Source organism: Microcebus murinus, chromosome 15, assembly GCF_040939455.1.
Source record: "Microcebus murinus isolate Inina chromosome 15, M.murinus_Inina_mat1.0, whole genome shotgun sequence".
In the NCBI taxonomy this organism is placed as follows: Eukaryota; Metazoa; Chordata; class Mammalia; order Primates; family Cheirogaleidae; genus Microcebus; species Microcebus murinus.
This window is the reverse complement of record NC_134118.1, coordinates 11107665-11130377: the sequence shown is the minus strand read 5'-3', so window position 1 is coordinate 11130377 and position 22713 is coordinate 11107665. Positions and strand designations below refer to the sequence as shown.

General features: G+C 42.6%; 2 protein-coding genes and 1 long non-coding RNA gene across 3 annotated transcripts in view; 1 reads left to right on the top strand and 2 right to left on the bottom strand.

Moving 5' to 3' along the window:
* The window catches only part of SYCP2L (synaptonemal complex protein 2 like), a 63313-nt gene extending 59921 nt beyond the window's left edge, over positions 1-3392 (bottom strand). The window contains exon 1 of the mRNA XM_076010757.1: positions 3384-3392. Coding sequence (XP_075866872.1) covers positions 3384-3392 — 9 coding nt within the window. The remainder of the gene's footprint in view (positions 1-3383) is intronic.
* Positions 3393-7184: 3792 nt separating this feature from the next.
* LOC142876395 (uncharacterized) overlaps positions 7185-22713 on the bottom strand; it is a 41366-nt gene continuing 25837 nt past the window's right edge. The window contains exons 2-3 of the long non-coding RNA XR_012923294.1: positions 7522-7771; positions 7185-7270 (exon numbers count right to left, since the gene is read on the bottom strand). This is a non-coding gene — a long non-coding RNA (uncharacterized LOC142876395). The remainder of the gene's footprint in view (positions 7271-7521; positions 7772-22713) is intronic.
* On the top strand, positions 7528-13337 carry GCM2 (glial cells missing transcription factor 2). Its single transcript, XM_012753481.3, has 5 exons — positions 7528-7692; positions 11057-11309; positions 11443-11555; positions 11990-12115; positions 12399-13337. The coding sequence occupies exons 1-5, from the start codon at positions 7603-7605 to the stop codon at positions 13335-13337; spliced, it is 1521 nt and encodes a 506-aa protein (XP_012608935.2). The 5' UTR covers positions 7528-7602.

Here is a 22713-nt window from a genome sequence, read left to right as displayed (position 1 = left end):
TCATGTGGAAGCGAAAAAAATTGATCTCCTAAAAGTGCAGAGTAGAATAGAGGCTTGAGAGAGGGAAGGAGACAGCCAGGAGTTGGTTAATGAACACACAAAATTTCAGCTAGATAGGAAGAATATAGGTTCTAGTGTTCCGTACCACTGTAGGGTGACTATAGTTAACAACAATTTATCGTATATTTTTAAATAGCTAGAAGAGTGGGTTTTGGATGTTCTCAAGAACAAAGAAATGATAAATGTTTGAGGTGATATGTCTAGCGTAGTGGCATGCCTATAGTCCCAGCTACTCAGAAGGCTGAGGCAGGAGGATCGCTGGAGCCCAGGAATTGGAGGCCAGCCTGGGCAACATAGCAAAACCCTGTCATCTCCAAAATACGGAAAAAAAAATTGTTTGAGGTGATGGATACACTAATTACGCTAATTTGATCATTACACACTGTATACATAGAGATATCACTGTGTATCCCATAAATATATACAATTATGTGTCAATTAAAAATAATAAAAGTAAAAATGTTAAAAAAAAAACATTGTATTTGTTAGATTGTTGAGAGTAGAGGTAAAAAGACAGAAGGAGCAACTAAAGCTAAGTTAAAACTGGGTGTTAACTCAGCATAGGCCGACATCAAATAAATACTCTGCTATGGATCTAAAAAGAATTTCTAAATTTTACCAACAAATTCTGAATTAGTGGGAAATACTTTCTACCCTTACCTCAGAAAATATTCTCAGGAGCCCTCATGTTAACCGTCTTTCCCCCTTTTCTCTATAGACACAGCCCTCTCTCCTCTTCAATTACTATGCAGAGATGCTCTGCTTGCTTTAATTTCTACCTCCTCCCAGCCCTCTCTTGCCTTGGCATTCAGGACTCTGCGGAATTCCCTAGGTGTGCTTCCTGAGATTTCTGGGGCCACTCTAGTGCACAAAAGGGCATGCCACAGCTTTTGTGACCAGGGCCTCCACCTCCACTGGAAAATCAGAAAGTGGGATGGTTTAGGCAAAAAGATCATTAGAATATCTAAGACTCAGTCTCCTCATTTTAAAAATGTTAACTATAACGCCTACATGAAAGGACTGGAGTGAGGATTGACTGAGATAATGTTTGTGATGTTCTTAGCATTGTTTGGCACATAACACTCAACAAAGGGCAGTAATCAATATTAAGAGGGATGGTGAGGAGAATATGCTTAGGTGCTCTGCATTTATCTTGATGTTACAATAGTGTGTGTCCAAATCTGCCTCCCCATGACTCTCCTGTCAGGACTCTAGCCATGGCTTGAGTGAGAAGGGAAAATGGAGCCAGATGACAGATGAATTTTAGAGAGAACAAGAGTTTCTAGCCTAGTTGAGTATTAGCATCATCTGGTCCTAACTGACAAACTAGGGCCCCACCCCAGACCAATTAAATCAGAATTTCTTCCAGCAGGTAATTTCTCCGAAGCAGTAAAGTAGAATGTTTTAAACACACTCCAGATGTTTTTCATTTGGGGGTGGGAGTTTTTATTTTTTGGTTTTTTTTGTATCCTTGGGTGGGCTCAAATCTCACATGTTTTTAATGTACAGCTGGTTTGAGAAACACAGATCTAGGCACTCAAATTGAAGGAGCAGGTTCACAGGTATTTTAAATACTGTGCACTAAATTAAACAACAACAAAAAATCAGGATATAACACCAGAAAGAAGTCAGATAAGTATGTAGGGATGAATCTGAGTAAAAAAACTGAATTTTTTAAAAACCATACATTTCCAAAAGAAATTATTTAAGGACACTTAGTCTTTCAAAAATATTTTAAAATTATCAGCTGGAAGCAAGGAAGCAACACTTTTTCTTAGTGATGGATTTTTGGATAGGAATTTATAAGCATCTGTCAGTATTTATTTAGGACATTTTCAGAAAAACAAAAAAGCTAGTCAGAATGAATATTTGCCCCAGGCATGTAGTTGTGCAATGTTAAGTGGAAAAATAGAAATTTGAATATTCACTTATTATAAACATGCTAAAGAAACATGGAAAACATAATTAGGTTTTATAAATTTAAAAACCCAAATGATACCAAATTTTATATACATAAGGATGACTCATATTTTGAAAATACAATTGTGATTGTAGAAAAACACTAAAGGAAATTTTTTAAAAGCTAAGTAGTTATTCCTTAGGGATTAGAAATAGGATGATTTTTTAAATCTCATATCTATTATTTTAAAAATGATGGGTTGCTTTTGTATTGAAAAAGAAAAATACTAAACAGCAAAAAAACACAAGAAGGAAATACAGCAAAATATAATCAGGTTGATTTGATGAAATGAGACTGTGCTTTCTCTTCTTTCAATTATTTTTCCTGTTGAACGTTTTTGCCATAAGAATATATTTTTCTTATATTTGAAATCAAATATGCTTTATTTTTTTTTAAAGTATCTTAAGCAGAGCCATGAATTTAAGCTCTATATTTGTGATATACAAATTTTAAATGTTACCCTGGGACTTCCACACTGAAATTTCTAGGATCAAACACCGACAACCACAGAAGTGTCCAAGCCGTTTCATAGTGGATTGTTACGCCGAAGACGCCCCTGGTCCGCCACACTGGTTGTACAACACACTCTGCCGCCTTAAATAACCTCTCTTCACTTCATCCCCCAAATTAATTTAATTAAGAAGTATAATACACACAAAATGTTTTTTAAAATCTAGTTCGGGCTAACAGCCTTCTATGTGAACTTGACCAAAATCCTTAAATGTCGGTGTAGTTTACAATACTATCGTCATTACTTATAAAAAACAGGGTGAACTCAAAGACCCAAAACCAGACTTATTTTTTTCACCAGCAGAGTATTCAACGAATACTAGTGACGTGAACGCCGAAAAGCGAGCGCTCTGGCGGGTCCGAGTCCAGGCCGTGTGGGGGTTGTTTCCCGTCGCGGCTGACTGAAGTCCCGGCGCTCGGGACTGCTTAGCGTCCCTGCACCGCCCGCCCGCAAGGGGGAAAGAAGGCTCAACGCCGCTGGGAAAACATCCCCCGCTACTTGAACAGATCTCATTACCTTCTGAACGTGAATTCTCGGTTCTCCCTCCTCGGAGCCCTTTATTAAGGGGAAACCACGGGGCTTCTACACTGTCTTCCCTCTGAAAGCTGCCAGTGAACTCCGAGCAAAGCTGAGGAGGTGGAAGCGCTCAGAGGTCCCCGAAGGCCTGGTGCGGCGACGGCCGGGGAGTAGGCCCCGCGCCGGGTCTCCGGGGGCGCACGCAGACTGCGCCCCCGGGCGACCACCTCGGGCCGCAAAGCCTGAGCCCGAGGGAGCGGCGCCCTCGCGAGCCCTGCGGCCGGGGCGAGGGGCCCAGCTCGGACAGAGCTCGGGCGGGCCCGCGGGGTCACTCACCGCCTGCATCCCGGGGCTCCCGGCGCCAGGCTGCGCCCGGGACTGCGGCTCCGGCTCCTGGGGCGCGCCGTGCAGCCCCGCCGCCGCGCTCGTCCCCCCGCGTCTCTGCCGCCCGAGACTCTGGCCAGCTGCAGGCATCGCAGAGAAAGCCCGGGACGCCAGGGGCTCTTTGATTGGAACCTTCTCGAGGAACTCCTAATTGACGAGCCCGCCCCTTTAATCTACCAGAACCCTGTGTTTGGGACTCAGGAAACGCAGGTGACTAGCACACGCGGCTGGCCACCTGGGCGCACGCACACACACCTGAAGAGAAAGCCAGTACACAAAGGATGTGACCAACGTCGTTTAAGCATTCTTCTTTTCTTTTCTTTCTTTCTTTTCTTTTTCTTTCTTTCTTTTTTTTTTTTTTTTTGAGACAGAGTCTTGCTGTGTTGCTCCAGGTGGTGTCAGCCTAGCTCACAGCAACCTCAAACTCCTGGGCTCAAATGATCCTTCTGCCTCAGCCTCCCGAGTAGCTGGGACTACAGGCACGCGCCACCATGCCCAGCTAATTTTTTTTCGACATATGTTTAGTTGTACAGCTAATTTCTTTCTGTCTTTAGTAGAGACGGGTTCTCGCTCTTGCTCAGGCTCTTCTCGAACTCCCGACCTCAAATGATTCTCCCATCTCAGCCTCCCAGAGTGCTAGGATTACAGGCGTGAGCCACCATGCCTGGCCGTTTAACCATTCTTTATACACGAAATTCCAAACTGATAGCTATCCTCTTTGCCCAAGCGGTTTTCTCTCTGCCTTAAATAGCCCCAGGAGCTTTTTTTAGACGTTTGCAGTAGAACTCTTTCCTATGGTAACCAGACTTGGACCAGATATTATGAATACATTTCTGATATCACAAAAGAAGATGTTTTGTTTGTTTGTTTTTTAAGTATCTTGGGAGGTGGGGGTTGAAAAAACAAGCAAAGCAAATAGTTTCCTTGTGTTCTGCTGACTTCCTTTAACCTGACAAGCCTGTGTACCAATGGCTAGGCTGAGTCTGTAGGTGGCCAGTTATGTGAACTTGAACACGGTGGCAAAAATAAATTGGACTGGGGTTTCTTGAAAAACAAAAGAGCCGCTCCAATCCAAACATTCCTTCTGTAAAAATTGAATTGCATGACAACTAGACGTATACGTATTTTATGGTGCGACTATACAGAAGATATTTGTCTACATAAAAGCAAAACATACTATAACCAGAATCCCTATTGGTAAGCCCAGGACTTGCACGCACCTCCAGTCCATTCAGAACAATATCTATGTTCTGAGATATACACCATGAAGAAAAACAAAATATTTTTGTCAAAGCTCATAATATCCATTTTCTGGCAAATATCTAAACCTAGCAAATTCAGAGGCTTGTTCCTTTCCTTATGAATTAATGGACTATTACAATATTAAATTAGTAATCAAGGCAGGGACAGCTGATATAAAGTATTGTGACTTAATGCAAATATTGGGGCAGGAAAAAAAATCAAAGGATAATAAAAGCAATAACCAAAATACTACAGTTTAAATGCATTTATTTAGAGGAATATTTAAAAAGTAAAGTTTTCCTAATATTAGAAAACTTCATAATCAATTTTCAGACTTTTGAAGAAAAATATATCCTTCCAAACTTTGTAGTGACAATACATTCAAATCTTCAGGAGAAATTAAAAATAACAAAATAGACAACAATACAATTTATTGGCTTGTTTATTTATTTGATTTTCACTTTGATTATCTTCTTTTACTAACCCGTTTTACCCAGTCATAATTTTAGGGCAACTTGAAATATATATTCTAATTCTTCTCAAACTAAATATGGTCGAGCCTCTATGGCATTTCTTTGGATGCCAGAATTCATTTAGGAATTAATTGACTTACCTTTAACATTAAAAAGTTATATTTGTTTATATTTTTGAAGGCTCAGGTCTCTCTAGGGACATTCCAAAAACGTAGAGACAAAAACTATTCTATTTTTGCAGTAAGACCAGAAATTAGTTTCTGTGCATTCTCAGAGGTAACTTTAAATGACTATTATGAAGTTATTTTCAGAACATTTGAAAAGATTCATTATCTTAATCCCTTTGAATGAAATATCGATTTGTTTAAAAATAAATGGTCAATCGATTTTCATTGAATTTTGGAAGACAAAATCGCACAAAAAGAAATTACAGGAGTTGCCAGGACCTTTGGCAGTTAATCCCATGAAAATCTGTGACTTGAAACTAATGGGTGAAGGGCCGGCACATCTCTTCGTTCCCACTTAGATCTGAGCGGCGACCATCTGAGAGTGATTTTAATCAGAAACCCTAATCAACAGGACTTTTCAGAACAGTACGTCGTCGGGGGAGAGAAGCTGGGAATGAACGAACCACTTTCTTTTGCTAGGACGCCTTTGCCTGGGAGAAGGAACCCAACTTAAAGCTAGAGGAGGAAGAAAATGCGCGCAACTGCCCAAGCCTGCCTCTCCCCGAGTTCTCGGGTCCGCAGCCACCGGCGGGCTGCGGTGACACGGGCTTCGCGGCTGCAGCGCTGTCCCGAGCGAGCCTTGGACTGGGGAGCGAGCGTGGAGCATCCTTCGCTTCCTGACGTTGTTTCGCACAGGCTGTGGGCTTAAAACGTACCTGTTTTCTCCACCTTTTGCCAAAGGAAGGGACTAATCCTGCAAGAGGCGCTGGCCTGGCACTCTCCGGGCCGGCTCGCGCGGGGCACCGGTCCGAGCACTGCGCTCGCGCTCTGCAGTGCCAAGGTCCAGGGTCGCCGGCGTCCGGGTTTGGAGGGGCTTGAGTTCAGATACTCCACCCGCTGTGACAGTGATCCGCCTGGAGGAGTCGTTTCCTCTTCTCTGGCCAGGGCTGAGAATGGAGGCGTGTCTGCTGCGAAACTAGGGCGCAGAGAATAGATTCCGGAAGCCCATCTCCCTGGCCCACCAGCCTTCATTCGGCCCGGGGGGGATGGTCAAAGAAGCGGCTTAAATCACTGCAATTGATTTCTTTTGTTGGGTGTCTCCAGGCGCCCGAGTAACCTTGGGTGAGGGGTCGCACCAGTGAAGTAGGCTTGTCCCACCCCCTGGGGAGCCCACGTGGTCCAGCGCCTGGTTGCCGGGGTTCCCTGGTCCCCCAAAGCCTCCCAAGACCCTAAGGGGGTAAATACGAAAGTGTGATAGTTCCGCAATGATCAGTAAGGATTTTTTAAACAGTTATGTTCGGGCGGGTGGTGACTGAGAGCTCAGGAAGCTACGGGAGGCTGCCTAGAGCGGTGTGGGTCCGTCTGCACTTCCTCCTCCCTCTTCTACCCCAGGATCCCACCTACGCCCGGCTCATTCCCCGCACCTGCTCCGCGTTCACCCTCTGGGACCCTGGCCACGGGCCGGGTCCCTCCGCAGCCCGGAGGAGAGCGGGCGCGCCTAGGCCCGCGAGCATGCGGGGACTGTCGCTCGGGGGACCTCCCGGACAGCCGACCGCAGACCCCCGGACACGTGCAACTGCTGCAGCCAGAGCCAGGAGCGGACCCCCAGGGGGCGGCCCTGGCCAGTGGGCGCGACTGTGCAGACTGGGGCGCCCAGTGAACAGCCGAGGGTCCCACGTACAGTTCCCACGCTGTCCTGGAATCGAGTGTGGCTCTCAGGGGACGTTGCTGGAAAGCCGCTGCTTCAAAAGCTGCGATCTAATAAGCCCTCTCTGAAACCACGGAGGTCACATGTAATGGGGGGGATCGTTTTCACCTTAAGTGAGGCATTCCAGGCCCCACCCTGTAAACATCTTGGCTTCAGTCTCCTTTGCTTCAAGAGCTCTGCTTAACCTCCACCTGCATGCCTGGCTCTGGCGGGAGAAGGCGACTGGTCCCCAGGGCGTGGGCGTGGGCGCTAGCGAGGGAGGCGACGAAAGGCGGAGCCGTGGCAGGTGTATCTTTATAAACTAGCTGGCAGCTGCCAGACGCCCATGCCGCGGTCCGGGTGGAGGCCTTTCAGCACCTCAGCCGGGGACAGGGCTCTGCCCGGGTCCCAAAACAACCGACCCCAGCTTCAAGATCTCTCCTGTCCTCTCCTTGCCTCCCCTCTCCTCTCCTCTCTCTCTCTTCACAAACCCTATTTTTTTCTTTATTTTTAAAACTCACCTGGCGCACCTCTCGGTTTTTCTTCTTCTTCTTCTTCTTCTATCTTTCAGGATCTGGGAGGAGAGCAAGAGCGTCGGACAGATGCTGGCGGACGCGGTGCAGCAAGCCGACCGTGTGTGCTCCTACGGGATGCAGCTCAACTGGGACATCAACGATCCGCAGATGCCGCAGGTGAGTGGAGCGAGCGCGTGCGGTGCGTGTGGCGCTGCCCATCCGGAGAAGGGGGATGGCATTCAAGTCATTGCAGACTCTGCGGACAGAACACACGCGCGCCTGAGTTTCTGAGGGCCCTCAAATGCGGATACGTAAAGACACCTTCTCTGGACTCTACAAAAGGCAGAGGTGGGCTTAGAAATGTATCTTCTCTCGGCAATTTCCTTGCGCTCGTCCGAAAACCCGTGGAAAGCAGCGGAAATGTCCGTCAGGCCCCACGCTCGCGCAATTCGGACAAGGAGAGCAGGACGCCTCATCCCTTCAACTGCCTTTAGTCAAAGCAGAAATCAGGTGCCCCTCTACTTATCCATTACTGAAAACCCATGAGAAAGAAGAAAAATCTCAGCAGATGTAAAACCCACTGCTTCTCATGCAGCGAAACTGAGAGATAGCGCTATCTATTGAATCTAATGATCAGAATCTAAAACAAATAGCCCGATTTGAACAATGTATTCAGATATCTTTGACTGCTCCAGCTAATGAGGCCATCAGTGCCCAAAGCTTATTTTTCCTATAATGACAGGAAAATTGTCATTCTTCTAGGGTGAATTTGTTGTCTTTTGCTTTATTTTAATGGAGCAAAATGGTTTGGAGTCAAGTCCAGGGAATGAACTGGGCATTTATACTTGATCATAACTAGTTTGGGCCAAAACTGAGGAGTGACGTTAAAGTCCTAGGTGTAGGTAGGGGGGAGAATGGCAGTTGATTCCCAAGCATTTACAGTGTGGACTTCTGGCAATGTCGTGGCACAGGGATGAGATGTGGCATTTATTCAGTATCTGTTATGTGCCAGGTAGGTGTTCAAATAAATAGCAGTTCATTAGCAAGATTGTGCAGCACTTTTTTGAATATATACATTTGTAGTAGATATACTTTATGTTTGTTTTAATGTCTGCCTACTTAAGAGCCACACAATATCATTTTTGTGAAAGTGGACCACGGTTCGGCAAGTGTATCTCATCCTGTTGACCTCTGTCTGTGTAAATCTTCACAGGAAAAAATCTAACCTTGCATTTTAGAAAAGAGTCACATCCAAGTCATGGCTCATCTGTCAAGCATTTTCTAGACTTTCCGTGTAACTATTAATTTTGGGGGAGTTACAAGCAGGGAGTATGTGTGAAACACCTCAAAGGGGACGGGCACACTGGGACACAGAGAAGTGGAGAAACTTAGCATAACCCTGCTCTGGCTGACTGAGCTAAATGACCTTGAGAGAGTCCTTGAATTTGCCTTAGACTCAGGCTCTTCACTTGTCATCAGGTGCTAGAAGGAGATAACTATCTCAAACTCTCAGGTCTACTGTTGGGTTCAGTGTGTGTGTGTGTGTGTACACCACATTAGAACAAATGAAACCCAATCCTGGACATCCTCTGTTCTTGTTTTGATTTTAAAATACAGTCTTTGTGACTTCATTCACCTCTAGGGGCACTATCTCAGTAGCTGTTGTGAAGCATGGGGGCCTAGTCCACACCCATACAAGGGAGTGCTAAAGAAATACTCTCTTCTGGAAAATTGTCAGTTTTACTAAGATCCTAAAGTTGAAATGTTCACTTTTAAAACAAAGATATTTGCATTTGATATAAGCTTAGTGTTGATAGCACATCATTATATATTTCATTTGTGACTTACTTTAAGTCAATGTATTAATTTACGTCAATTGTAATATTTAAGAGAAAAGATAAGTAGTGCCTAATAGTAATAATAATGATATTGACCAATAATATCCCTGCAATTTTGGGGGGGAAATCACCCATTTACGCATTACCTTATTACCAATATTAATGATGTATACAAGTCTGAATTGTCCAACTGAGAATACTTTGACTTTGCAAATGTTTGATCTAACTTTCCTGGGTGGCAGGAGTGGGGAGAAGGTACAAATGGCTTATTATTGTGATAAAATTCTTCTGGGCTTTTATCACACCAGTAAAACTACTGATACTTGGCTGCTGGAGATATTCTGTTTATATCCCAGTTAGGCTAATGCAGAAGGAAATCTACCTAACTTCTCTTTTATTTTAATCTATTAAATAAAAGTAAGGATGCCCATCTTGCAAGGTGGTTGTGAGGATTACAGATATTGCATAATGTGGTTTTTCAGGCCCTTCTGTCTCTATCACAAATGCTCAATTCATCGTAGTATGACAGCAACCCTAGAAAACACATAGAGGAATGCACATGGCTGAGTTCCAACCAGATTTTTTTTATGGACACTGAAATTTTAATTCCATATAAGTTTCATATGTCACAAAATATAATTCTTCTTTAGATTTTTTTCCCCTACCATTTAAAAATGTAAGAACTATTTTTATCTTGAGACCACACAAAAACAGACAGCAGGCCAGATTTGGCCACTGGTCCCTACATGACAGACCACTGCTCTAAAGAGTACCTGGTAGATAGTAAGTGTTCAGTAAAGGGCAATTTTCTATTAAACTTACATATAAAAGACACATTTATTGCAGTATAACATATAAAGTTGGCAAAGACCACTGAATATGAATATTAAGGCAATGCTCAGTGTTTTAGATGTAACTTATTATTTCAGCCATGTGGCTCTTTGTTGAGGAGAATGACAATCCCATGTTGCAATCCAGTGCCAGGCAGGCTCACCAACAGCCCAGAGCTGACAGTGTACTGTTGTGGTTGGGTGTTTCATCACGGTGCCCTTTTAAACTTGGAGAGCTCAGTTGGGAGTAGCGAGGGAAGCTGTTCTTGCCTCTCTGACATTATTCTGGGTGTCACTGCTCATATGAGAGCCAAGAGCTTTAGAGGAAAGTGCACTGGCTGAAAGTAAAGATATTCGCAAATTAAATTGCATTTTGGTGACAGAACATTCCTATCACTTTTTTTCCTGGCATTTTGATACTTTATTTGAAAATATTTTCAACATTTAAACACACCAAGAAGTGGTATAACCTAGCGGTGAGAAGCACAGGCTCTGGAATTAGACTGCCAAGGTGCCAGGTCTTGCCTGCTGTGTGACCTTGGGCAAATCAATTAAGATCTCTGACCTCCATGTCCTGTTCTGTAAAATGGGCATAATTGCCTGTATGTGTTGTAGAGGTGAAATGAATTAATACATGTACAGCATTTAGAAGATAAGCACTGTATAAACATTAATCATTAGTCAGTTGTCAAAAGGCATATATAGACAGCATGAGTAGCTTTTTGGGATAGCATAGTTTTGGAGTTTGGTAACATTGCTAGATTTAAAAATAACTTGTTTTTATTCTAATGTGCTTGGAGAAAATGGAAAGCATGATGTATGTGTTTTGGGCTTGAAAAAGCTGATCACCCTTCCCTCTGCTCTCCTGCCTAGGAGCCAGCCTTCTTTGACCACTTCCAAGAGTGGCCGGATGGCTATGTGCGCTTCATCTACAGCAGTGAGGAGAAGAAGGCGCAGCGCCACCTGAGCGGCTGGGCCATGCGCAACACCAACAACCACAACGGCCACATCCTAAAGAAGTCATGCCTAGGCGTGGTGGTGTGTGCACAGGCCTGCGCCATGCCCGATGGCTCCCGCCTGCAACTGCGGCCGGCCATCTGCGACAAGGCCAGGCTGAAACAGCAGAGTGAGAGCACAGTGTCAGGGAGAGGGTGACATTGGAGTTATAAGTTCTTTATTCCCAACTAATTTTCTCTTTCTTCCTTCAGAAGGGTTTAGGGTCTGGTTGTTATTAATGTTTCTCCCTCTGGGCTTTGCAGAGAAATCGTGCCCCAACTGTCATTCTGCATTGGAGTTGATTCCTTGTCGGGGGCACAGTGGATACCCTGTAACCAACTTTTGGCGGCTTGATGGCAACGCGATATTTTTTCAGGTAGGTTGGGTGAGAACACATTTTGTGATTGGATGCTTTCATCAGACCATGAAGACCAAACCACCTGGCATGTGCCTGTCATGTGCCTTGGGAACTCTGGACCAAACACAGTACAGCTCCAGTGGCCAGGAACAGGTGCTGGAGCTCTCCAGGGACCTACCGGTAGTCTAGAAGTTTGCTCATCTACTGTGCCCTCTTTCTGGTCCAGAGATAGTGAACCAAGCTGTAGTTCACTTAGTAGGGTGAAGGGTTTACAGCTAATCTTGTAAGATATCTATTGTTGATGCTGTTTTATTTGTTCAAGAATTCTTTTATCTCTATCATTTTGAAAGAACAAAACAAAACCAAATACTCGGGATCTTGGGAAAGGCATGAACAATTTTTGGCCAGCTTCCTTTAGAGAAACAAATTTATGATTCACCTCCTTAACGCAGGCCAAGGGAGTTCATGATCACCCAAGACCAGAGAGCAAATCAGAGACAGAAGCTAGAAGAAGTGCCATCAAGAGACAAATGACCTCTTTTTACCAATCCCAGAAAAAGAGAATTCGAGAACCTGAGGTAATGGGGACCTGACATTGCACTGTGGTCTGTTTATCTTTCCACCGAAAGATACACACATAGTTATGTGAAGTATGATTGTCACATATTAATTACAAAGGTTTGATTTTGTGTGAAAAATTATATAACTCCAACAAAAAATCATTCATGTACCTGAGCAATGTCCACAACACAGAGCTCTCTAACTGCAAGTTTGTCTTCACTTACTTGGTTGGCTGTTGTTAGAGGCGAAGGTTTGTGTGCAATTTACATATCGTGTGTCTATATTTGTATCATTTTTTAGGCAGAAGAAGATCAAGACAGCAGTGGACATTTCAGCCACATACTTCCCCTGGAAAACCCAGAACAGTTTGACATAATTATTGACACTGGCTTCACGGTTCCAGGACAGGCTTGCCCTTCCTTCCCAAACTCTGATGCTTACAAAGCTACCTGTGACCTAGCCACTTTTCAAGGAGACAAAATGCTACCCTTTCAGAAATATCCAAACCCAAGAATCTATTTGCCTAGGCCATCTTGCAGCTATGAATTGGCAGGCCCTGGTTATACAAATTCGAGCCCATATTCCACCCTTTACAAAGAAGCCACCGGTATCCCTACTGACACAGACTGGGTTCATCTGAATGCACTGCAATATAATGTCAATTCATACAGCGCCTATGAGAAAAGCTTTGATTTCACCAATAAACAACATGGCTGGAAACCAGCTCTTGGAATACCTGGTCTTGGGGAGAGGACTGAGCATGGACAGTTCCAGGCTGTGGCCAATCTCCCTTATTACAATCCAGAGCTCCCCTGCAGGTACCTCACGACTGCCCCACCAGGTGCCCCTGCCCTACAGACAGTGATTACCACCACCACCCAAGTGTCCTACCAGGCCTACCAGCCCCCTGCTCTGAAGCACGGTGACAACGTGCGAGAGGTCAAGAGGCTTTCAGGCTGTAACTATGCTCCTGGGGACACCCAGATGTCTGTCTGTCCAGAAGCCTTGAGCCCTCTAGCTACAGTCACCAGGGCAGCCTCTCCCTTGGGGCCACTTCCTTTGAAAATTCCAGGAGACTGCCGGGCCTTCATACCCACTTTGGCTTTTCCTCAAGAGTCAGCTTCCTCTAGGACGGATGGAGCAGAGACCTGGGATGTGTGTCTGTCCGGGATGGCCCCTGCGATCAGTTACTCAGATAGAGTGGCTCCGATCTTTAGCTATGACAGTGAGGACTTTTGAAAGACAACACAGGGGACAACATAATACTGGCAGGCATGCAGGCAGCGAAATGTAAAATGGCAACTATCTCCTGTTGAGTTGGGAGATTGATTTTGTTTGCAAAGAAATAAAGACAATGGTAAAAATGCTGAGTAGCTAAGGAAATATTATAATTAGTGAGAAATGTTTAGATAATGTAGGGAAATTTCGCACAGCATTTCAAAACCCACTGTAGTGCATAGAAGTAGGTTGGGAAAGTATGACTCTCCCAAGAGAATAAATAAGCAAACTGGAAAAGGTTAAAGAAATACTGACTTTGGTTCACTTAGCTTATTAGCTGGAGTAGAAGTCAAGGATCCTGGTTCTCATTCTGAGCCTTTTCCCATTAGGCCCATATTAGGGAATTCCACACATCCTTATTTGGCCCTTAGAGGCTGTCAAAGCAGCTTTAGGAAGGAATCGTTACAAGCGTATCTCCTGAGTCATTTCATGAAATTTTTGTTTAGCAGTTAGAATATGTTAAAATATTTCAGGAAATAATCTTGATCTTTTTATTTACGAAATGTATACCTGCAGCTTTTCAAAAAATCTCTGGCAATGGTAAAGTTCAATTGTTTTTAAAATAATTTAGTTTTCAGCATTAGCTAAATGCCTTTTCTTAACATGGTGGTTTATGTAACAAAGACAGCATAATCATGTGTCTTTAATGTATTATCATTGTACTAAATATATTTTGTCTGATTAGGTTTCAAAATTAGAGTTGAAATGTTTTGTTGAAATATAGCTTTGCTGTTCCTTTGTTATTCTTGATAAAGGTAAAGATAATGTTCAATTACATGTAATAACATTTTAAAGTAATGTGGCTGATGCTTGAGTTATTTCGAAAAAGAAATAGGAAAAAATATTGTTCATATTATGACCTGAGGAATAGCTCTTACAAAACACTAAAACTGATTAAACAGTTTGGCAGTTTTATGGTTTATTTTAGAAATATCTATTGTACTTGTTCATAACAGAAAGCCTCTTCAAAACATTTGGAGGGTGCACACACACGCCTGCACTACTCCTGACACTTAGTGAAATATTCAGTTTTCAAATAAAGATAAACTACATGAACAATAAATATTTGAGCATTGGGGGGAAAGAAGTATCATCCTCAAATTTGCATAAAATGACCAATTTGCATAATTAAATTGCAATAAGTCAGGTGCCATTTTAAATCATTGAGTGTTCTATATTATGGACCTGATTCCTAAAATTGTAGCACCCTGACATAATAGATGCACACGGTACTTACCACAGGATTAAATTAGTACACACCTATGGTTTTCTAGCCAACTTTTCTTCAAAGAGAAGGCTGTCTAGTACACTCATGGACTACTTTTTCTTTGAGACTTCCATTGCCCAAACTCACAACCTATAATAATATCTAACATTAATTTAGCACTTACCATATGCCAGACGCGGTTCTAAGCCTTGAAAATATATTAATTCATTGAAGCCTCAAAGCTACCTGAGAGAGGGAAAGGACTTACACAGCAGCGAGAGACCTGGGATTCGAGTCCAGGTCAGCTCCAGAGCCCATGCTCTTAACCAACACATTATATTAGCTGTGATTATAATCTTGTATCAGCGAAATTCCATTTCCAATTCCATTCAGAGAGTTGTTCTTGGCACAGAGTAGTGAGTTTTATTACTTGTAAGTGTTTGTGTCTCAACACGGGACCTGAGGAACCCGGGGAAGACCAGGTGGGAAAGGCCAGGGACCAAAATGAACCGACGTGACATGAGTTAGTGGCACAGAAACAAGGGTTTCCCAAGGCGTGGTACAAGGGTGCCCTGAAGTACAGGGTGAGTCTAGACAGCCCATGTATATTGTAATAGTTATCGATTTAATGTATATAATAGAGAAAGATAAATAATACTTCAAACCCTGTGATTTCAGGCAATATAGACCATAATCCTAAAAAACACAATCCCAAACACCATAATCCCAAATATTGAAATGTGGATAGATCAAAATCCCTAAAGTCTAAAATACCTAATGTCAAAGGTCTCAAAAACCACAATCCCAAAATGTTGTTAAAATACCAAATGTTGAAATGTTAAAAATCCCAAATGTGAAATCCTGAAAGCTGCATTCTGGGGAAGGGATTAGTGCATTTTCAGTTGTAGGCAGGATAGTTGCATCATGTTAGGTGGAACTATGGCCTTGTTATTGTCTTTATTTGGAAATTAAGTATGGTTTAAGGAGATCGTCAGGGTACCAAGTTGACAAAGGGTGGGCTTGTCATAGTGTACACACAGTGTAAATAGGGGAAAGGTGGGAAATGGGTTGAAGTGGAAACAGGGCCCAGTGCCTTGAAGTCCAAGGTGAGGAATCTAACTTTCATTCCAAGAGCAACAGCAAACCACCAAAGAATTTTAAGAAAGTGACATGATCCAATTCATGTTTTTGGAGGACTCATTCTGATGCCATGTAGATAAAGATTAAAGCTGGGTCCAGGAAGCTGGAAGATGACTGCAAGCAATCCAGGCAAGGAGTGATGATGGTTTGGACTAAATGGTGGAGGTGGAGGTGGAGGTGGAAGGAAGTCGACAGATTCAAAATTTAATTTGGACGCAGAACCAGTGGAACTTGCTTGTGATTTACAAGTGGCATAGTCAGGAAGAAGGAAAAAATCAAAAACTACTCTCAGTGTCTGGCTTCAACAAACTGCGTGACTGGTGGTACCATTCTCTGAAGTACTGGCAGCTGAGAAAAGAACAGTTATGGCCACTTAATACTTGTGAGTCATCCGAATTATCAGATGGTTATAACCCTGGAGCTCTGTGGAGAGGTCTGAGCTGTAAGTAAATATCAGGAAATCAGAAGCATAAAGCTGTTTTTTTATAGTCATGAATAGCTTGTCTAGTAAGATAGTCGACAGGTGCACTGTCCAATATGGCAGCCACTGGCCACATGTGGCATTATAAATTAATTAAAATGAAATAAAATTTAAAAGTCATTTCTGCAGTCACACTAGCCACATTCAAGTGCTCAGTAGCCACATATAACCAGTGGCTATTGCATTGGATAGCACATGGAGAGGACATTTCCATCTTCACAGAAAGTTCTGTTGGACAGTGTTGGCGTAGAGGAGGGAAAGGGGGAAGCTGATATGAAGCCATGAGGAATTCCCAATTTGGAGCTAGAGCGGAAGTATCAGGTAGAGGAGATTATAATTAGTAGCCAAGTAGTAGAAAACCAGGACAGAGAAGGGGTCACAGAAGCCAGCGCCAAACTCTTTCAAAAGAGAGAGGGGGCAACACTGCAGGATGCTGCTGAGAAGTTGAGTACGGAAAGTGTCCATTGCTTCTGGCAACATGGAGCCCATTGGTGACCACAACAAAAACTGCTTCCACAGGGTTATGGGACTTGGTGAGGCAGGTTGGAGTGGGCTGAGAGCTGACATGAAGAGAGAAGATGGAGACAGCATGTATACTCTCTGGCTGAGGTAAGGTTGATTACCAAATGTTTGAATAAAAGTCTATGTGCTTGGTTAAAAACTGTATGGAGAGCTTCAGGTTTCTTCCAGTGAAATTTGCCTTGGCGATAGGGTTGCCAGAGTTAGCAAATAAAAATGCAGGCCTCCCAGTTAAATTTGAATTTCAGGTAAACAAGTAATTTTTGAGTATAAGTATAGTCATTCTTTGCTTAAGGACTGGGATACATTCTGCGAAATGCATTGTTGACGGTTTTGTCATTGTGTGAACGTCATACAATGTACTTGTAAACGTCACACAATGCACTTACACAAACTGAGATGGTACAGCCTCCCACATACCTAGGCTACGAGCTATAGCCTATTGCTCCTCGGCTACAAACCCGCACAGCATGTTACTCTACGGAATACTGAAGATAACTGTAATCCAATGGTATGTATTTGTATATCTAAATATATCTAGATATGGGTATCTAGATATCTGTATAAAGGTACAGTAAAAAGATGGTATAAAAGATACCTTTATAGGGCACTTACCATGAGTGGAGCTTGCAGGACTGGAAGTTGCTCTGGGTGAGTCAGTGAGTGGTGAGTGAATGCAAAGGCCTAGGACACTACTGTGCACTGCTGTAGACTTTATAAACACTGCACAGTTAGGCTACACTAAATTTATTGAATTGTTTTCTTTCTTCAATAATATATTAGCCTTAGCTTACTATAACAGTTTTCATTTATAAACTTTTTTTTTTTAATTTTTTTTTTATTTTGGCATATTATGGGGGTACAGATTTTAAGGTTTCAATAAATGCCCATTTCCCCCCCTCCCCCCAAAAGTCTGAGTCTCCATCATGACCATCCCCCAGATGGTGCACATCTCACTCATTATGTATGTATATACCCACCCCCCTCCCCCCTCCCACCTCCCACCTTCCCAATACCCTATTACTGTAGTACCTATGTGTCCACTTAGGTGCTACTCAGTTAATACCAGTTTTCTGGAGAATATATCTGGTGCTTGTTTTCCATCTCTAATCATCAGGGAAATGCAAATCAAAACCACAATGAGATATCACTTAACTCCAGTGAGAATGGCCTTTATCAAAAAATCTCCAAACAATAAATGCTGGCGTGGTTGCGGAGAGAGAGGAACACTCCTACACTGCTGGTGGGACTGCAAACTAGTTCAACCTCTGTGGAAAGCAATATGGAGATACCTTAAAGCGATACAACTGAATCTACCATTTGATCCAGCAATCCCATTGTTGGGCATCTACCCAAATGATCCTTTTATAAACTTTTTAATGTCTTAAAACTGTTTGACTCTTTGGCAATAACACTTAGCTTAGAACAGGAATCCTCAAACTACAGCCTACAGGCCACATGCAGGTGTTTTTGCTCGTTTGCTTTTTTACTTCAAAATAAGATATGTGCAGCGTGCACAGGAATTTGTTCATAGTTTTTCTTAAACTATAGTCCAGCCCTCCAACAGTCTGAGGGACAGAGAACTGGCCCCCTGTTTAAAAAGTTTGAGGACCCCTGGCTTAGAACATATAGCATACAGTGGTATCCTATATATATATCCTTATTCTATAAGCCTTTTTCCATTTTAAAATTTTTTAACTTATTTTTTACTTTTTAAACTTTTTTGTCAAAAACTAAGACACAAACACACACATTAGCCTAGGCCCACAGAGGGTCAGGATTATCAATATCACTGTCTTCCACCTCCACATCTTGTCCCACTGAAAGGTCTTCAGGGGCAATAACAGGCATGGCGCTGTCATCTCCTGTGATAACAATGCCTTCTTCTGGAATCCCTCCTGAAGGACCTGCCTGAGGCTGTTCTATAGTTAACTTTTTTTTAATAAGTAGAAGGAGTTTACTCTAAAATAGCAATAAAAATACAGTATAGTAAATACACAAACCAGTAACAGTTGTTTATTATCACTATCAAGTGTTATATATTATACATAATTACATGTGCTCTACTTTTATATGACTGGCAGTGCAGTAGGTTTGTGTGCACCAGCATCACCACAAACACGTGAGTAATGCATTGCACTATGACATTATGACAGCTATGACGTCACTAGGGGATAAGGATTTTTCAGCATCATTATAATCTTAGGGGACCGCTGTCACCTACACAGTCTGGGTTTGACTGAAACATTGCTATTCTGTGGTGTGTGACTTTATATCCCAAATAATGCAAGGACATAGCAAAAATTATTCGTCATTTATCTGAAATTCAAATTTAGCTGGCTGTACTGTGTTTTGTCTGGCACTCTAGTTAGTGGAAATATTATAATTTAGTTTCATTCTTGTCTAAGAGATAGTAAATGACATTTGATAAACTAAGAAGCCAAAAGTGTATTTAAATAAAACAATTTGGTTGCTGAACATTTGGGGGAAATAATATTTAACTGTGTACTATATTTAGTGGGAGAGAATATATATTTTTTATCATCTTCTAAAGTATAGACACTATAGGTAAACTTAATATAAGATTTTAAAAAGCCAAAAATCACCCTTTGAACTTTCCATTTACAAGCCACACTGAATGAACAACCTGAGTTCCTATCACTAACCTCTTCAGCTGATAGTCATCCTATTTCCTTGTATTTCCATTCCACTTGGTTTAAAGCAAGAGCGTTCTTTAAATGCTACATCAGTAATGTATTTTCCATTCATCACCCCATTAGAGTTGGGCTGATCCTCTCTCAGACAGCTGAGCTACCCACATTGCATTGTGTTTTATGGTTTGTCTGACAAATCTTTTCAAGTATGAGGCATTCCAGGGTTGTAGGCGTGTGGGGAGGAGGCGAAAGGAGAAGTCCCTCTCCAACCTGAGCCACCTGTGGCTCCCTGGACAGATGTACGAGAAGAGCACTAATGAGTAAAAATGTCACTGGTCTGCCTGTGGAGCCCTCTGCCTGTGGGAAATAAGCATTCTCTTTTCTAATGCTTAAGGGCAAGGCTTTTTAAATCCCAATTGAAAAAGCCTTTTGCCTGGAGATGGCCTATTTATTAGATTACAGGATTAATCCAGGTTTTCATAAACCACCTGAATTCCTTCTCTTAACCACTGTAAGCACTATGCTTTTAAGGATCCTTTCTAGCTGTTGCCAAAATGTAGCAATAAAACCCCTTAAGTCAAGTGCACCCAGAATTTCAATGGCAGAATGGATGTGCAGAAGTTATCTATTCCAGTTGTCTGTTTTCAGGATTGGGGGCCCCCGTGGGCTTCCAAACAGAAGTCCATCCATTCCTGCCTTGGGTGTTACTGTCCTTGTTGCAAAACACTGCTGTCCTCATAGGATGCTAACAGGAGCTTTTAGAGTAAACATATGAGACAGGGAACTGGCAGATACAGCTTTGGGTAGGGCATTGCTTTGGGCATTGCTGTAGTCTACCTGAGTCAGGAAGTCTCGAAACAAAGTTTCTAATACCGTAGCCCTGATCAAAACAGGATAGAGGCAGGGCACATTCCAACCAGTTAGAACCAAGATGGTGGAGAAACACCACCCCTTTCATGAATATTCCTCCCCTTGTTTAGCCTGTTGCTTAAATAGAAAGGCAACAGGACCCAGGGGGGCTGGTTCCCCTCTGCACAGGGTGGTCCTTATTTGCAGGGAGTCGCTTCATTCTTTTCTGTAGGGAGGGCCAGCCTCTGATCTGTTTGTGGAGTAGGCTTTATAGAGTTTCTGCAGGAGGCCGATTCTCTTCTGCAAGGAGGGAGAACTTGCCTCTGCTCTGTGGAGTAGGCTTTCTAACTTTCTATGAAGCTTTCACTTTATTTTGCGGGCTCACTCCTGAATTCTTTCTTGTGTGAAGCCAAGGACCCACTTGGACTTCAAGTGGCTGCTAGCATTGGGAGTCACCTCCTGGGTTGTCAGGTATAACTTTATGTTCTGGTTTGCAATTTAAACCTCTCCACTACCCCCAAAATCAGGTTCACCTAAGAATATACTTGCAAAGATGATTTGAAAAAATAATCATGACATATTCAGCAGAATATAATCATTCCCCAGTTAGGTGCTCTATAGGAAGCACAGAGAAGGAATTAATTCTATAGGAATTACAGAGAAGCATAAAACGGGGTTTCTGTCTTCAAGAAATTTGTAGCAAGGAAAATTAGAAAAAGGCCAGGTGTGGTGGTGACAGCCTGTAGTCCCAACTACTCTGGTGTCTGAGGTGGAATCACTTGCAGACACAATGCATTATTACCATGCCTGTGAACAGCCACTGCACTCCAACCTGAGCAACATAGTGAGACCTAGTCTCTAAAAAAATTTTAAAAATTTTGTAGTAAGCAAGAGAAATAAGACATGCTAAATAACATGTTAAATAGTTGAGGAAGGCAGTACATTATCACATGCATTAAAATATTTTATAAATAGGAAACTATAACAATGTTTCTAAGACTCTTTCCTTGCTAATTTTATGGTTGTTGAAAACATTAAAACCGTGAAAGCTGAATTTGTCTCCCCAGGCGCTATGTCAAACGGCATTTTTTTTTTTTTTTTTGTATAGGATTTTGACCAGCCTGGGGCATTGGACCAAATTTAGCCACAAGAAATTGAATGGGGCAAAGGTCCTACACTGATGTTTTGGGGTCCAGCGAACACACTTTGAGATAGGTAGGTCAGAAGCAGCCCACGTGGGAAGGACTTGGGGGTTTAGCACACACTGGGATCCAACAGTGTTTCAGGGACACTCACAGGCAGCAGCTCATGGAGCAGACAGGAGCACGGCTGGACAGGACATGGCTCTGGCCCTGGGCACTCCCAGTGAACCACTCTGGTCCTGATCCTCTTTCTTGGTTTGCTACTCCGCTATCTAGTCACTTCCAGGCCTAGTTTGGCCTTGGCTTCATGCCCAGTGATGCCCATTTTGTGTGTGGGTGCTCACATCACTACCCTTGCCAGGTTGATGCCTTTGCTGTCAAAAATGCCAAAGTAACTAAAGGACATTGATAGAACTATATATCTAAGAGAATCACTGACATTGTTGAGTGCTTATTCTTGCCAGGCACTGTGCTAAATTCTCTTCATATATGATCCAATTTTATACTCTGTCAAAAGATGTAGCCACCACTTAATGCTGGAAACAAAAAGATGAAATTATTGCTAAACAAGGGAGACTTGTGTTTGTAAGCTCTGGGGTCTCTGAGCAAAGCAGAGAGCTGCATTTACATAGGCTTTAGGGAAGCATGGAGATCAAGGACTAGTGCATTTTTAGGAGGGGAAGTATTAGAGATGAGTTGATATTTAGCCCTAGAAGTGTAGTTATGAGAGCAAGACAGTTGTTGATTGGCTGACGTTCAGAAATATGGTCCTTGCAAGAAGCTATTGTTAACGGGCTGTTATTAAGGAGTGTGGGCAGACCCTCTTTGGCTTACTAGTTACTGTAGCAAGTTGTCATTGCTTGATTAAGATGGTTTTAAACCTGGATCTGGTGATTACTTGTTGGTAAAGCCAAAGAACAGCTGATTCTTTCCTTTGGTGTAAAGTACCTTTTATTCTCACATCACAGAACGCTATGATGTAGTTACTGTTATTATCTCCATCTAGAGATTTAAAGAGACTAAGAAGTTAAATAACTTGCTCAAGTCACAAAATTGTGGGATGGGGGCTTAAATCCTGCTTTCTCTTTATCCAAGATCTTGTCCTTAAGAAGTAAGTTTGGGGTGGGAAAAGATGGTAATATAATTGTTCTGCCCTGCACTCATCACAACTTAAGTATATTAGATGGGGTGTTAGTAACCTGGAACATACTCGGAAAAGAATAAGGAAGAGGATGAGAAAACAAAAAAAAAATATTGTTGCTTGATATATTGATTGGGATTCTCCAGGGAAATTGACCAATAGGAAATGTATGGACGATACATTCACAGGATAGACATCTATGTT

Bases quoted from the DNA above. Each gene is read 5' to 3' on its own strand.
- GCM2 (XM_012753481.3), top strand. From the start codon at position 7,603: ATGCTGGCGGACGCGGTGCAGCAAGCCGACCGTGTGTGCTCCTACGGG. The intron at 11,310-11,442 runs GTGAGAGCACAG...TGGGCTTTGCAG, and splicing joins GGCCAGGCTGAAACAGCAGA to AGAAATCGTGCCCCAACTGT. The intron at 11,556-11,989 runs GTAGGTTGGGTG...TCCTTAACGCAG, and splicing joins GCAACGCGATATTTTTTCAG to GCCAAGGGAGTTCATGATCA.